This window comes from Protopterus annectens, chromosome 1.part2 (genome assembly GCF_019279795.1).
Source record: "Protopterus annectens isolate FY-2018-M chromosome 1.part2, PAN1.0, whole genome shotgun sequence".
Classification (NCBI taxonomy): domain Eukaryota; kingdom Metazoa; phylum Chordata; order Ceratodontiformes; family Protopteridae; genus Protopterus; species Protopterus annectens.
This window is the reverse complement of record NC_056727.1, coordinates 953,370,456-953,387,826: the sequence shown is the minus strand read 5'-3', so window position 1 is coordinate 953,387,826 and position 17,371 is coordinate 953,370,456. Positions and strand designations below refer to the sequence as shown.

Sequence of the window (17,371 nt, the reverse complement as noted above, 5' to 3'; positions counted from 1 at the left end):
GAGTAATTATTAATTTTATCTGACATCGGGCTGAGGCAAGAAAGAGTCCCCAACGGGTACTTAGCTTTGAAGTCTTCGGTTTAGCTGAATTACAGGAGCTGGCCGACCAGCACTTGCGAACTGCTTCTGCTTCGGGCACCACGCGGCAAGAAAGACTGAGGAAGATGGCGTCGGCTGACGCTTTTATACCCCAGGCGCTCTGACGTCGGGAAAGGGCTTACGGACCCAGACTTTGGAATCCGGCCGACCGAAGGGCTGCCTGAGGCAGGACAACCCATATGTGATGACTGCAGATGCATCCTTGAAGGACATCACACACACAGACACACAGACACACAGACACACACGTTCCTTTCATTTCATTCACTGCTTGAACATTGTGTGTTTTGTAGTATGTTGATGCTAACACACTGAATGCTGCATTTGTTTGATTATTTTGAAGGTGGCAGTAAGTGAATCATCCATTTGATTCATTTACACTTTTTGTTTCAGTGATTTAGCATGAGTGCTATCTTACTGGTTAGCTTTCTTTAAGTGTTAAACATTTTTTCTTTGCAATGGAAGTTAAGCTATTTTGTGATTTTGGTGATTGCAGTCTTTTGCTGTATTCACTTACTTACACTGTTACTGGTTTGTGCTGCTGTATGTCTTCTGTGTGAGATCGCACACCGGAGGTTACTACTGTTTGCCTCACTCCCCATTATTGTGCAATCTCAGACTTGGTATATAAAAGTACTGTGGGTGTAGGTGGTGTACGGGGCTTGTCCCCTTGCAAAAACATTTTTTAAGGTTTTAATCAGTTTTTGGTGTATGCTCACTTTAAGATGTAGAGGTTTAGCTACACTGAAAAGTTAAGGCACCCTTCTCAACAGCAGAACCACGTTCAGTATATTAGAGGTCTACTGACAGCAAAACCATCACTGATCACAATCTACAAAAACCTGGCCACTGTAACCAAGAAATACTGACACTTAACCTACACACAGTGGTACACATGTCTAACACATATAGTCTGGAAATAAAATTAAGGTACACCTTGGGTTAATTCTGGACCATGCATTAATAGAATGTATTGGGGGGGGGTCTTTTTTTAGGTTTCCCCCAAGCTTTTTTTTTTTTAACTGAAACCTTCAGTTACTTGGAGTTTTATGTACCTTTGCCTGAAGGAAACTAGCAAACATTATACATTGTAAAGTTAAAATCAGAAGTATATCCTCATATAGCAAACATAAGGAACAGATAAAACTAGTGGAGAAGTTGGGGGAGCAGCAAAGGAGGTTATCAGAAGGTGGTGAAATTTCTATTAAAGAGGAAGTATTAAAGTCAAGGTGGGACTGAAAGGGATGAAAAAGAATAGGAACAAATTTCTACATCAATTCCTAAGACACAAGAATTTTATAATTCCACAGAAGACAAAAAAAACGTAGGTTAGAACTAAACAACAGGGGCTGCAAGGAACACAGCAAGTATGAGAAGTAAAGATGTTTAAGGTACTAGTAATGCTCCAATCTTGACAGTTAAGTACTTTCAAGCAATATTTTTTTCAATCGGTGCATCCAATGTCTGTTGATGATCATTCCCCTTTATGGCCAGTTGATCCATTTGTTCCACAGCACCATGGCGAGGATCAGCTGGGAGGGGCCATCATTCAAACAGCCTTCTGAGGTGACTCGAGGTTTTCACCTTCTGGTTTCCCTTTTCCTAATGCATGCACCCTATGCATAGGGGACAGACATGCAATGAGATGGCAGAGGATGATGTCACCCTCACTTCCACGAGGGCGTTCCCTTCAGGCCCCGCCCCATGAAGAAGCACGAGTAGTGAGCTTCCTCTTTCCCACCAGAGAGCTACCATTCAGTGCGACTGCAAGTGCATGCAACCCATTTCTACTCCCCAGGAAAGCTGAGCAAACCTTTTCACTCCTGTCCCCTCCCTGCCTGGATCCTCCAGTTCCAGGGATACTAGTTAAATCCCAGCCACCTGGAATGCAGTCAGGAATCCTTCCCTGCACCACAGAGCGATGCTATTTTCAGCAATATTAGGGAAGGTTAAATGAAGTCCGAACAAAGGTGGGAGGCAGTGAAAAGGAAAGTGTGTTTTTTTTTTTGAAAACCTAGAGGTGCCAATGCTTACAAGTGAAGACGCTAATAATTTGATGGTGTTGATAACTGCAAGGAATGATGATGGAGGTGTTTAAAGGACAGGCTTTAGGGAAAATTCCAAGCTGCAACAGTTTGCCAATTGAGTTCTTGAGCATACAGTCAGAAAACATTAGATCTAAGTAACATTATTCACTTCAGTACTGGAAAGGAAACAAACACCTGAATCATGAAAATAAGTGGCAGGTATACTGATTCACAGGAAAGTGAATTATTATGGTATTTCTTTGTCATACAGGCTCAATCACAGTATTAAATCATGACATGACTTACAAGGCCATACTGACAGAGGAATAAGCTAGGCTTGCACCAGGTTTTTACATACAGTTATCAATGTGGGTTTGCTGACAATACACTGAAGATGGGTCTGTTGTTGAGAACAGTACCACAACAGAACGACCCTTTATTGGTAGTGAGCCTTGATTCACACAAGACCTTTGACAGGGTAAAGGGGCATTTAATGTAAAGTTTTATTAGCATTTGGATTTACAGAAGAATTTGTAACAGTATTAAGGAAGTGAATTATAAACAATGGACACAGGTTAAAATAAATGTGTGCAGATCTTAGTCTTTAAATATAGTGACACGACAAAAGGGTGCCCATTGTTGTCTTCATTATTAACACTGTAACTGGAGTCTTTTGGTGAGGTCATTAGATGTGGAAGGATACAGAACACCTAGGTGAAGACTTTTAAATATTATAACCTGAGGATGATGCATTCATTGACAACCTACCTGGGGGGTGTGAAGTTATTTCAGACATTGTATACATATAAGTGTTTGGTTATAAAGGAAAAACAAAACACAGACAGTAAAGATTACTTGTTCTATCACAGTGCCTGAACTTTAGGGAAGGATAAACTGATTAAGTATAAGGGTACATGATTATGGAGTTTATTAGGGGGTTCTCTTAACAAGACACACAAGTTGAAAACAGGCTGAAAGAAAATGTTCTGAAGATGAAAGATGACAGGCCTAGAGCTGGATCACAGATTGCAAGTAATGCACTTTACTTACACTGCATATAACATTACAAGTGTTTTGGGCTTTTCTGGCAGAGGTCATGGGAATTTTCTAATCAGAAAAATGGCAAAGGATTACAAACAGGAAGGCTGAAGATGTACAGCAGCTTGGAATAAGTTATTACCAAATTAATGCAGAGGATTGAGCATACCTGATCCAAGGCAATATTATTATCTAGTACAAGTAAACTTCTTACACCTATTTTCAATTTGGAAACGCAATGTGAAATGAAAACTACTACGGAAGTAATAATAGGACCTGAGAAGGGATTTGAAAGGTACTCATACAAAGGTTATGTGCTTGGAAGCAGTAGGCTGAGTTACTACATGTCATGAAACAGACTCAAGTGTTTATGAAAAATGTATTAAAGGGAGGAGAAATCCATTGATGGGTTAATTATATAACACCCAGAGGAGAAAGAATGAGGACATCCGAAGAAAGTCATCTAAGGTACTGGAAAGAAAGAAAGAAAGATGAAATTAAGATACAGGCACCAGCTGAAGTATGAGGGGTTGTGGGGCAAGCAAAACAGAAGTATGGACCTGCAAGACATTTACAAACAGAATTTGTAGTAGTGTGGGATTAAATAGCCTTCCATTAGAAATAACTACACAGATACTCTAATTAATAATGGGAGTTGATAGAGATACGAGTTGACTGATATGTAAAATTTAGTAAGCAGGGCGGTTAGATGACTAAATGTTAAAGAAGTGGATAAACTGCAGAAAAAATGGAAGCAAACTCTAGAGTAATAAATGGATGTGAACACAGAGGAGACTATGGTAAATGCCCTGCTTTGCTACAAAGTCATGTCTCTTTGGACAGCCACATGAAAGTGTCTCCATAAGCCTTTTTTTTTTTTTCATATACACAAAAGGTTGAGAAGGATGGTTCCAAACAAAGCAGTAAGTTGGAGATGTGATGAAAGGATGTTTGGTGCAATGGAGTATATTTAACTTGAATAAGACCAAATAATAAACTTCAAAGCTGAACTGGGTCAATATTTCTGCGGATTTTGAGGTAGAAATTTCAGATAATGAAACTTATGGAATGTGGATATAATAGTGATGTGCACGGCAGGAAAGTGGTAAGGGTAATTTTCCTGCTATTTTAGAAGTGAAAAAATATCCAGAAATTGGAAGTCTAGAGGTACCAACAGGGATGGAAGTTAACCTACTGACAGATGAATTAGAAATTAGAGAGAGAAGGCGGGCAATGAAAATGTTTAAGGAAAATGCTTTGCTAGTTGGTTATCCTGGAAAACATATAGGAAAATGAGTAGAGAATTGTGAAATATTTTTCTGATGTTGGGATGGATTAGAACCATGCCGGAAATATGCATCAACTAGCTATAAAAGGCATGTACTCATGTTGGACCTCTCTCCTATGATAAGTAAGCTGAGAAAGGACAGATAAGTCAGACTATTAGACATATTTTTATTTTCTTTACTTTGGCAATTTGTTTCTTATGAAATTTTTGCGTGAAAATGTTGATATGCTTATGCTAATAATGAGAGGAGTGAAATTATGCGTCTCTAATGAACCATGGTGGAGAAGTCAAAGTAAATAAAAACTATCCAAGGAAAAGGGAAACGTTAGAAATGCGCACAAGAAAATACTACTGTTTAGTGATACAACTGCAGTATAGCAGCATGTTCAGAACTGAAACAATATGGGCAGTTATGAAGTCTGTAAACACTTTAGGTTCTATCACTCAATTTGTTATTGTTAGACCATAGAAACATTTTTTTTTTGTAAAAAAAAAAAAACTTCAAGAAATATTACTTTAGAGTAGCAGAGCCAAGGAATGCAGCACTATACGGTGTCCAATAAATAGTGTACAAGGATGTCAGGAACAGGAGGAAAGACTGGAGGAAGCATAGGGGGATGGAATGCTGCTTATGCAGTAGCCACAACAGCACAAAGTACCCCTAGAGTAGCATTTCCTTTCCAAGTGATTTAATTAAGCTCTGCAGCCTGGATGGTAGCAGTACTGAAAAACTGGACATTCCAAAACATTTATTTCTATCACAAGTTAACTGGGTAAACATACGGGACAGAAACTTGGCAACTTTTTGCTTCCAGTTTTGAAACAATTGTCAAACACTAGACAGAACTGCTATAAAAGGCTGAAAACTTTTCAAAATAATTAAGTTAGAATAACTGTTATAACTGCCTGCTTGAAAATGGATTAAATTATTTGTATGAAAATGTCTGTGAAAGGTTATTAATGTGTACAAGTACCAAAGAACATGTTCTAACTTTACTTCTGTTTAGAACAAAGTCACAGCAACTGGCTCAAGTTTCTATGCTGCATCTCCGGGCAGACAATCACCTGTCTCATGGTACTTGCACTTTACATGAAGCACTACCACCTATGTATAGAATATATATATATATATATATATATATATATATATATATATATATATATATCCATTATTCAAGACAGTTTTTCAGAACACCTTTTAGCCATCTCCCTTTTTCTGAACTCAATGCATATTTACTGCTGGATGAAGGGCCTTTCTTCTTGGACAATCTACATGAAGCAGCACATCCCCTAATATTATAAGAACTACTAAACTCTCTAGGTTAAGACAGCAATTCCAAAACTCTCTTAAAGCTCAGACTAGGACGGTCATGCTTCAAATAAAGGACTTTAACGATGATAAATATAAACATAACCAGATAATGTCTTATCACTGTATTCCAAACACATCTTTAATTTGTCGCTGAATTCTTAATGCTGTGTCTGAAGAAACTATAATTTGTACATGATTTCTGAAACTGCAGTGGCGAAAGTCAGGTCTGGAAAGAGTCGACTTTGCTTTTGCTCATCTAGCTGATGAAACAATTCATCAATAAAATAAAATAAACAGAATTTAGGCACAAAAAATACCCCCCCATTTCCTTACAGTCTTATTTACTTCAAACTCTGCAAAAATAATTCAAACTCACTTTTATGAATACAAATGCTCGACTAGTTTCTACTGTAATATGCAATTCTTACACAGATGTTATGCTTTTACTGGCATTTATTTTAAACTGCAAATATCTACTTAAAACATATGGCTATTGGTTTACAAATTCTGATGCAACAGTGAAACTAGAATGAGACTGATCTGTTTTCAACTACAAAATATGAGAATTGCTTAAGTAATGTAAATATTTTCATTTAAACACACTGGTTTATTTATGTGCAATGCTACACCGACGGTTATGCAGTCTTGGACATGTAACAAGTTTATGCAAGCACAGCAGCAGACAGGACCCTAGCTGATTTTACAACCTATCTGACAAGGTGCAGTGAGTGCACATAGAGAGCAACTACATCTGAAATTCACTGAGACTGCTACAACTAAATCACAGGGGGCAAATGTTATCAGACATGCTGCACTACCTTAAGTTTCTCATACTGCTCTGTCAGGTTTCCTCCCATTTCAGAACTGCTGTTTACTGCCTCATCATGGCTGGCTGAGAGCTGGTGCATGGTACCATCCACAGCTTGAAGTCCGGAAACAGAGTCTGCTTTTATTGCATTTCCCAGCTTTGTTGGTTCCATGTGAGCCATACTGCTTACCCATCCTAACAGATTGTTAATCTTACTCTGGTTCTCCAAAAGTCCTTCCGATGCCTTAGCCTGAAGAAACAAAATATATGATGAGAAAATAATGCTGTGGTGAAACAATATTTGTTTAATGAAATATTTGCATATATACTATTGTTAAATGAGAGGCTCAAACATTAACAGCTTCATCAGCTGTCAGGTGAACACTTGACACGTGAAATGATGGCAGATCATGGTTAGTAACACAACTCAAACAGCGGAATAATAATAAAAGAATAAGTTTTACAATTTCCAAGAGGATTCCAGTTCACCGATGTCATAATAACTAACTTAGTGGTAAAAGAATTTAAAGGTGTGAAAAAAAATGTAGGACATAACTACAGAAGTATAACATGCATTACTTATTCAACACTTCAAAAGGATTATGCAAAACAAATTTATTTCACACATGTTATGCAGCAATGTTTTCAGTAAATGTAAGAACAGAGTGAACCAAAGTCCCAAATGAGTCAACACAGTAGAGGTTATCCTTGCCATAGGTATGGAAATTTCAACTGTATCAGTGTGAAGCAGTGTTAGTGATGCAACAGGTAGCACACACATCTTTGGTACAGAAGGCTGTGGTTTCTGTTCCCATACCAGGTATATGGATTGCTGACACTGCAGTGCAGCATATATGCACTCCTGTGTGTGTCATCCTTTGGATGAGATGTTTGAGTTGGAGTTTACTCGTGCAACTAAAATATCCCACAGCACCTACTGAAGAGAGTAGAGGTCCTTTATTTATATACAAAAATAACTCATATTTACACATATATATATATATATATATATATACATATATATATATATATATATATATATATATAAAAAAACACTAAATTTTCATATCAGACTCACACTTCATTTTTCCATGATCACCATCTGATTTTACTTAATATTGTTGCTAAGATCCATTCACCATTAAACATAATGTCATTTATTCTTTCATTCCATGCAACGTAACTTATTTGTTCTTTTAAAATATTATATTCGTATAATATCCATATTTAATCACATATATGTTTATTTTATCCACTTCTTTTACATCCTCAAAAAACTTTGCATAGCTATATCCATAACTTTTTTACTCTCTTACATTTCAAAAAACACGTTTTGTAGTTTCTTCTTCTTCTTGACTATGTAAACATATTATATCACTTTTCTTCTTATATGGTATATTCCCTTTTTGGCAATTCATCTACTACCAGTCTCCACAAAAAATCATGAGATTCTACTTTCTGATTGCACCATTTGCTTCTTTTCATAGCTTTCATTTTTTATCGGCTACATTTTCCATGGTTTTACATAGTAATATCTTATCATTACATTCTTGTACCATGCTTTTCCATCTTTTTCAATATCATTAATTTTTATCTTACACAAAAATATTTTTCTTGGTAACATTTTATTCCTTCATTTATACACTCTTTCACCATACCTCCAAATTTATCACACTTATATTGATACAATTTTTACTACTAATCTCTCATCTTTTTCATTTATCTACTTTAACAATTTGTACAAATTTAATAAAGCAGAATATACCACTGGGTTAATTAACCGTAAACATCATCCTCCTTTACTTACATACAAAACTCTTTTTTACTGGGTTTAATCTACAACACCATATAAATGAAAAAATATTTGCAATAATTCCTTTTCAAACATTGTTGGCAATATAAATAGACTTGCTAAGTATGCCATTTCCCATCGGTACTGAATTATCAAATAAGCCTTTTTTCTGTATGTTAACTTATATGGTCTCCAGAAAAGACAGATTTGTTTTATTTCTAGTATTGTTTTTCCCACTGAATTCTACATCTTTATTCCAAAATGTTATACCAAACACGGACATTTCATTCATTGTAAAATATATACTTCTGATCTTTACTACATCACCTAAACTTTTACTTCTCTTTATTTAAAGCCATCCCTATCATCTCTAGACACTCATTAGTACACATTACTTCTTTTACACAACTTTTGTTTTTTGCAATTATTATATTGTCATATGCATATGTTAACAGAACTGGAATTCTTAACCCTTCAGATGTTATATACCATGCCCCCTTCATTTTGAAATTTATTTCAAATACCAGCACATTCATAATTAATGCAAAGAGTATACGACTCATTGGACATCCCTGTCTTTGTCTACTTTACTTCAAATCCTTACGACTTAATTCCTTTTTCCATTTTTTTCTGCCTTCTTTTCTGCTTACTCCACTTTGCCTTTTTTTACTTTCTCTGGATATATTTTCTTTTCCATCTCACCACTATTCTTCAGTATTGTCTCTGCATCCTCCTTTTGTATTTTCTCCATAATACCCCCCCCCCCCCAGGAAACAGCTCCTTTATTTTCTGGCTCACTCTGCACCACAATTATTTTAAGTAAATCATCCCACTATCCTCCTGACTGGAGGGTTGTAATTATACATCCATCATTGTTGACTTAACTCCATCAACCAGGTTTCTTTGAAATATTTCCTTGGAATCCTACACAAATTCTCCGGCCTCTATATTTGCTTTCTCTGGCATTTTTTTCACCACTCCATCTCCTTCTCTCTCCATCTGCCTACCTGTTCATACAGGCCACCTCTGCACCTGGAATGAAAACAGAAGTGCTCCTCCAAAATGGGTCCCACTAGCAGCAATGATGAGTATGGGAAGTTCCCTGATGCCCTGGCCAAATCTCTCCTAGTAGCATATCACCTTGGGTAGAAAAAGTACACTTGTGTGCACTTACCATAAATGTAGATGTTCGACTGTATTCACTGTTGCAGTCATTACATTTGGGTAATCCTGCTGGCAGGTTGCCCTTAGTCAGCCTAATTCCAAAGTCCTGGGTCCTGCGTCGGCTGCTGTCGCCCCTCCCTGACATCAGGTCGTCAGGGGTATAAAAGATGCGGCCAACGCCATTTTCTTTAGTTTTTCTTGCCCCAGATGTCAGGTGCCCCCTACAAGGGTAGCCAAAATTTATATATATATAATACATGCACCAATATAAACTTCACCTTCATGTACCAGCAAATACACCACATATGTTGTATAAATCAGAGAAGGAAAGATAGGTTCCATCTGAAGAAAGGGGGATGGCGGGTGAGTAACCTGGACTGCAACAGTGAATACACTCGAACATCTACATTTATGGTAAGTGTACACAAGTGTACACAACTGTACTATGTTCTTCGTGTTTCACTGTTGCAGTCATTACACTTGGGTAGACACACACACACAATTTTTATATATATATATATATATATATATATATATATATATATATATATATAGTGTACATACCCCTGTTAAAATGCCAGGTTTTTGTGATATAAAAAATAAGACCACAATAAATAATTTCAAAACTTTTCCCATCTTTAATGTGACATATAACCTGTACAATTCAATTGAAAACAAACAAATCTGTTAGGGAAAAATATAAAAAATAAACATACAATAAGCTGGTTGCATAAGTGTGCACACCCTTAAAGTAATACTTTGTTGAAGCTCTTTTTGATTTAATTACACAAGGTCCTGTCAAGGAAAAAAAATGTTTAATTTTTGCTGAAAATGATTTTCAGTGGATTTGGTTCCAACAAACCATTCTCATTCTAAGTTCCATTGATGAATCAGCATGAACCTAGGAAATTTAGTCAGACTACGAATCACAATACTGGCACAACTGTCAATTTTTTCCATGATTTTTTTTTTTTTGAATTACTGAAGATATTTTCTGGAAGTCTTTTTTTCACTTTTCAGACTGTGGACCTCTAGTTTTCACAGCTGGTAAGTAATGGTGGGGGGGGGCAGCCTTTTTATCCTAGCTAGCTATTGATCATTAGCCTGTTTTCATGGTGGGATCGTGAAAGGAAGTAGTGTACATTTTGTATTTGCGGTCTTCATCAAAATGCGTTGGGCACTGTGGTCACGACTTGACACTTCGGGAGCATTAGGCACATGCTGTGAAGTCAGTTAGCCACAGGATGGCTTTAAAAGAGAAGATGGCTACCAGAGTACTCAGTGGAAAATGCTGACTAGATGCATGCTGAATGATTCAGATTCATGTGGTGGAGAGATGCAGCGAGTTTTTTATTTTTATTTAACATTTGTTTACCGGGAATGTCAGACTGGGTAGGTGCCCATTTTCAGTGCAGGCCAGGGGAAAAAAGCTCCAGATACAAACATATAGTAACACAGAACATTAAATTAACTTATCATACAATGGGAAAAACACATACAGAAAAATGCACCATTATTCTGGCAGAAGATAGAGTATACCGAGAGAGAGACAGACCACAGAATATAACACTGTTTTTTTCAAGTGTTTCGCTCTGGGATTGGGTGTACTGTTTTAGGACACTGGGATGCGAGGGATCCTTAATGAAGGATATTTACTACAAAGTTTAATGCACATTTTTTTCTGTGCTGTAATTCCAGTAAGGTTTTAAGTTGGCAGTTCTACCCTACTGGGTTTGGGATTACTTCAGATGTTCCTAGTGTACTCTCTAGGTCTCAAGACAGTTTCTAAGCATTTTAGAATGGGAGGATCAGTTCTATCCTATATGGATTTTTCTTGTTTTTGGATACGGAGGTCATTGTATCTTCCATTTTGCACAGCTTTCCTCTGGAATTAGGTGAGAATTTTTGTTGTGCATTTACAGAATTTTTACTGTTTTACCTTCAGCCTTTTACACGTGCTGACTCATTTGTTTGGTCTTTTTTTACTCAACACACTGATTTTTTAGTTGCTGTTCTTGTATTTAGCCAGTGTAGATTCTGCAGCAACTAGCTGCAACGGGATACATTTTCAGTGAACCATGTGCTAGCTAGCTGAGCCTTAAACAAGTATTAAAATACATGCCTAGATTTACCGTGTTTAACAATATCATTATTTAAAAAAGGGTTAACCTGTCAGTTTTTAAACACTATGTTGAGATTCATTTAATTTTTCTGCTTCTGCGTTTGACACAAGTTTCCAGGGATAAAATAGTGTTTCTATGGAACAAGTGATGGAAATAATAAATGTTACTATGATTTGTTTTCTTTTGAAAATGACTGGAGTGTAAACGTGACTTGGCAGATACTGACTCCAGACAAGTAATTAATAGTTATCTTCTCCTTATTCAAACTGGTTAGAGGGGCATCAGTATACCTTTCAATGGATTCCTTTATGATGAGAGCCCTGGGAAGTGTGTTTGCTTGCCGTAGGGGCTTAGTGTTTGGAGCAACACTGAGTATGACAGTATGTGTTGTGTTTTTTCTAACAGCCCTTGGGCTTGCTGAGGCATAGCTTTGACAAATGGTGATCTAGGTGATTTTTGCTGTTTAGGAAGGTTGTTTTTAAGTGCCCTAGCATACATTAGTCTGTGTGTTTGTGTCCTATGCACAGCTCTCAATCATCCCAAATTCCACGGGACCACCTGTTTTAAATTTAATCCCCCAATTGCCCAGTTTGGGTGCTTCCCCCCCCAATACCTGCAGTACAGCGACCTCTGTTCTGGCAGATGTCTTAGCCAATCAGAGTGTTGCCTTACTGAATCTCATTTGCATGTTGTTGGCCAGTTTCTTCCTTTCTTTCCTAACTTCCAGTTGATTACATGGATAAGCAGAGACCTGATATGTTTTTGGTCCTCAATTAAGTCTGCACAGGCCGCATATAAGTGAAAGGAATGGAGGTACCATAGCAGTTAGTTCATTGTTTTGAAGAGCAGGGAATGAAGACACTGCGGACGAGAAGCTTGAAGCCAGGTGGAAAGAACTACTACTAAAGATTCATCAGTGTTTGCTGTTTCATCCATTTGACTCTGCTGAAACTCAAGGGAATGGACCATTTTTCTGTTTTTTGGACTTTGGGAGCTGAGTTGTATCATACGCATGCCTCTCAACCATACCAAATTCCTTGGTTTTTACTGGTTTTGAGGTTCAAATAATGGGGTGTCACAAGTTCCCGAGTGGCCCCCTTAATTCCCAAATTTCCCAGCTTTTTAAAAATTTTTTTCCTCTTTTTTTTGGCTGACGTCATCATGTGCAGAGGTGTGCGCAATGATGTCAGCTTTGTAAGCAGCCTGCTGGAATTCAGCTGAGGGCAGCTGTGTGTGACGTGTTCGTTTATGTCAGCCAGAGTCACGTCTCGCATGCTGCAACAGCTCTTCCCTTCCCAGAGAGGATCAAGAGAGGGATGGCTGCCCAGGACACACACACACAAGTCAGTGGATTGTCCATCCAAGAGGCTTCTGAGAAGAAAAGGGACAACTTCCAAGACCAATGGCATGGCAAGAGTGCATGGACTTTGTAGTGCAGCTGGCCTTCAAAGTGAGCGAGGTACAGTAACTATTTCCTGTGTGCTGTATTTTTAACTTGGCTTAATCATTCTTGAGCACTTACTGCTGCATTATCTTTCTGAGTGTTCGGGATATACACTGTGAAGTGAAGGCGCATCACAACATGCCCAAAGTCTAATTTATTGACTTAATAGTGATATACCTTCTAGGCCAGTGTAACCATGGCATTATCGTGGTGCGACCCTGCTGTGTTGTTGGTTTCTGATGTACAGTTAACATATTTAACTTGTACTGTGATTCTTCTGATGGATAAGTTACATTTTAAGAAGGTTCTTCTGTAGCACATGACTGATGTTAAATCGTCAAAGGGAAAAAAATAGATACGTATTGGTGATGTAGTGAAACACTTTTTGTATTCATAGTTCGCAGTTTTGGATCTGAACTGTAGTACTGAGGCAGCAATATTTTTTTTAAGCCATGGGCTACTTTCACATACAGCACACTGTAAACATAAAATACTGCAGTGTGTGCTGCTCCTTTAGGAGGGTTCTATGCACCTCATCTCTTACCATGTGTTAAAGAACACGGCTTAAATTAATTTGTTTTTTTTTTCTTTCTTGTGAGCTTATTGTGAATACAAACTTCATTTGACAGAAAATATTTGATACCACTTCTTTTAGGGGCCCCCAAACTTCCAAAGGATCCTTATTTTTGTAATGGGGCTTATGTAGTGTTTTCACCCTTTCCTGAATTGATTGTTACTTTACAAGAGGAAAGTAGACTGCCTGCATCCTTTCCTTGTTAGTCACTTGTGGTGTACTGTGGTAGGTGGATCATGTAGGCCTGTTTCTTAAGAGGAGATGAGTCTTTTCTGTGTGTGTGTAGTCACTATTCTCACTTGTGTGATGTTTAGTGTACCTGTGTGCCTTGTAAAATTGAATTGTTCTGTCAACAAAGGTAATGCGTAGTAATTGTTATGTCATCTGTGAGATGGGTGCAAGAAAATTTATGAATAGCATGCAAGATTTTCATATTTTTAATTTAGAGATTTGCAGACCCCCACCCCCGTGTGTGTGTGACCACTGGTCAGTGTACTGGTTTTGGTACACCTTGTTATCTAAACTTGTAAAGAAAAAAAAGGCGAGAGAGGAGGATACTCTGTATAATCTAACCAGGCATTCCACAATCTGTTACTCCTCTGTAAATAATGCTATTTTCTTAATTTGTAGAAGCAGTGGGTAGGTTGACCAATACATTCTAGTCCTAATGTTGCTGCAGTGGTCATGAATGTAGCAACATTCACCAATCTAATATTTTCAGTAAAAGAATAGTATTCTACTTAGTTTGTCTGTATACAGCAAAATGTAAATTTAATCTCTTTAATCCAGCATTATGTAGAGACCACCAAGACTGTCATTTTTCTTGTAAATGTTTTCTGGAGTCTTTCAAGCCTATAAACACAGGCTTTGCTACAGACACTAGTGGGTACATCACAATTGTGTTTTCTTAGGTAAATTTTTATTTCCTAGCTAACCAATCATTAATTCTGCTGTTTGTAGTTTTTGACAATTACAGTTTTGGTTTATACAAGTTCAAAGTTTTATACAAGTTCAGATTGTTATAATAAAAAGAACATTGTACTTTAGTTTGCACAAGTTCAAATATTAATATAAATAAAACACTATTGTTCTTCTGCTTATTTTGTGTTTCATGATCATATTTGGGTTGTGTGTTCTTCAGTTTGCGTTTAAAAGTCGGTACCCCACAATTCCATTGGAGTGGGTGGCGTTACATAATTATGTGTGCAAATGTTATGTTAATCAACATACAGATTTGTACCTCTTTTTCATGGACCTATGTCCAGATTTTTGATGTTTCCAGGTTGAGAGTTATGATCACACGTTGGATTTGAAAGTAGAGGCCAAGCTGTTGGAGTATTTGTGCACAACAGATATGAATTTTGTTGTCACTCGTCAAGACTCAACTTTTGGATTTTTATTTTAATTCTTCATTTTGTGCAGACCTTCTAGTGACCAGAAATTTAAAATTTTCTGCCGAATGGTTGAAAGCTGAATTCATTAAGTTTTAAGATTTCAGACTTGAATTTCTTTCAGAAAATGCATTTAACACATATCTTGTTATTCCAGCATTTTTCTAAATTTATAGGCAATATTTAAAATCTAATGTTGGGGCCTTTGCCCCCTCCCCAAATTATGTTGCCGTTTGTACAGATTTCATGTGCTAACAGAGAGAGTCATATTTCAGATTTTTGCCTCATATTTTTGGGCTGTTCCTCATAAGATGTGGTGTTTTCAGGCAAATCACTTACTGAAATGACTAAATAATGACAGACATTTGAGTTTCAGATTTTGATTTTCTTCATAAAATGCATGCTAATAAATATCCTGTTATTCTTGAATTCTTTTAAGTTTACAGGAGCAGTGTTGAAAATTTGACCCTAATGTATGGACATTTTATTTTATGTTTTGTGCAGATTTTATGTGAAAACAGGTTGAGAGTTTTGCCTTGTTGGGTGCACTGCTTCTATATTATGTATGCATTTATGATACGAAAAATGTTTACGCACCTAATAGGTTTATAGGACGATATTAGGCTATTGGCCCAGAGGCCCTTATAAGCAGTCTTTAAACTAACTTTCTTGGGTAGGTGTGAGTGTGGGTGAGCGTGTATTACTTGAATTTTATACAGTTGTCTGAAAATATGAATAATCCCATATTAAGTCTCTATGTATAGAGCTCTTAATAATTTATCTAAAATTATGTCCTGTCTTTGTGTAGCTGAAAATGTGTAGGCATACCCATTAATATGCATAGGCATATATTATGTCAGTTAGGTGGCCCTGATTTTAAGGTCCATTGTCTCTGATTCTCTCATCTGGACATTGAGAGGTAGGGTGCTATGTGAGGTGTGCATGGTTTCAACAACCCAATATGGACTTGTATGCATGAGTACAAGTACAGCTGTTGCATACTGTGTCTGTTTCTTTAAGGATTAAGTGGTTGCCAATAAACATGACAAAATGGCTACATTTGTCTCAAGATGTCTATGTCCACCAGGCTGGCTATAGAAAAGTTAGGACATTGCATATTCATACTGTCCACTCCTTGATTTGTGAACTACAGAGGGATGGCATATTGGGGTTAGAAAGCTATTAAGAGTGCTTTGCTTGTGCAGACTAATAAAGGTGCTTTATTGGGACAGATAATGCTGAAAAGTACTAAGTTCTACTAACTTTACTTTTTACACAACACTGAATTCTACTAAACCTGTAGGTAGTGCCTCTCGATGCCTAGCTAGCTGCTCTAAGCTTGTCTGCACACAAAATATCTGTACTATATTACTACTTTACAGGTTACAGTTTTAAAGACTGTGCTACAGAGAATATTTGTTTTCTAAGTGTTTGCTACTGTAAAGGGCACTCTGGAGGTTGGCATAATGGTTTAAGTGTTTACCTTAAAGACACAAGATGCAGGGGTTGATTATCACATGGGCAGCTAGCCTAGTTCTAACCTATGAACCTATAAACATGCAAACTTTACAGCAGTACAGAAAAAAAAAACAGAAAACTAAATAAGCCCTCCGGCCAATAAAATGACTATACTATGACTCCTTTTATGTACTTCAAAACTCAGAACAGACCAGGCAAACACCTCCAGCCAAAGGATGTAAAAACACAGTATAGTAGACCCAGAAGTGCAATGCTAGCACAAACCACTTAAACAACTAGCTGGAAATTCCTTGCTGAAGGTAATTTCAAGACAGTAACAGTGAAAATAAAAGTTTTTTTTTTTTTTAACAAAAACATCGTGAAATGTACAGAAAATCAGGAAACAAAAATGGCAGAAAAAAACCTAAGTGAGATTTAGCAATCAAAGGTACTTAACTTTGCCTGGACGGCACTGGATACAAGTAAAACACTTATGCAATGCAGGCTGTGTTGAGCTCAGGGAAAATGAGTAGGAGAATTTATGTAGTAAAGGAAGTTTACTCAAGTGCAATATTGGTTTGCTCCGAGTGTGTATGTATGCATGTATATATATATATATATATATATATATATATATATATATATATATATATATATCTATATATCTATATATACATATATATGTGTGTGTGTATATATATATATATATATGTGTATATATATATATATATATATGTGTGTGTGTGTGTGTGTGTGTGTGTGTGTACATATATATATATATATATATATATATATATATAAACAGTGGATATTAAAACTGTACACACCCCTGTTAAAATGCTAGATTTTTGTG

General features: G+C 36.9%; 1 protein-coding gene across 1 annotated transcript in view; it reads right to left on the bottom strand.

The window, feature by feature from the left end:
* Positions 1–17,371, bottom strand: part of LOC122792184 (microtubule-actin cross-linking factor 1-like) — a gene marked incomplete in the record, with an annotated part of 3,579,694 nt that overhangs the window by 1,965,927 nt on the left and 1,596,396 nt on the right. Inside the window, 1 exon segment of the mRNA XM_044059907.1 lies at positions 6,583–6,822. Within this exon segment, the coding sequence (XP_043915842.1) occupies positions 6,583–6,822 (240 nt within the window).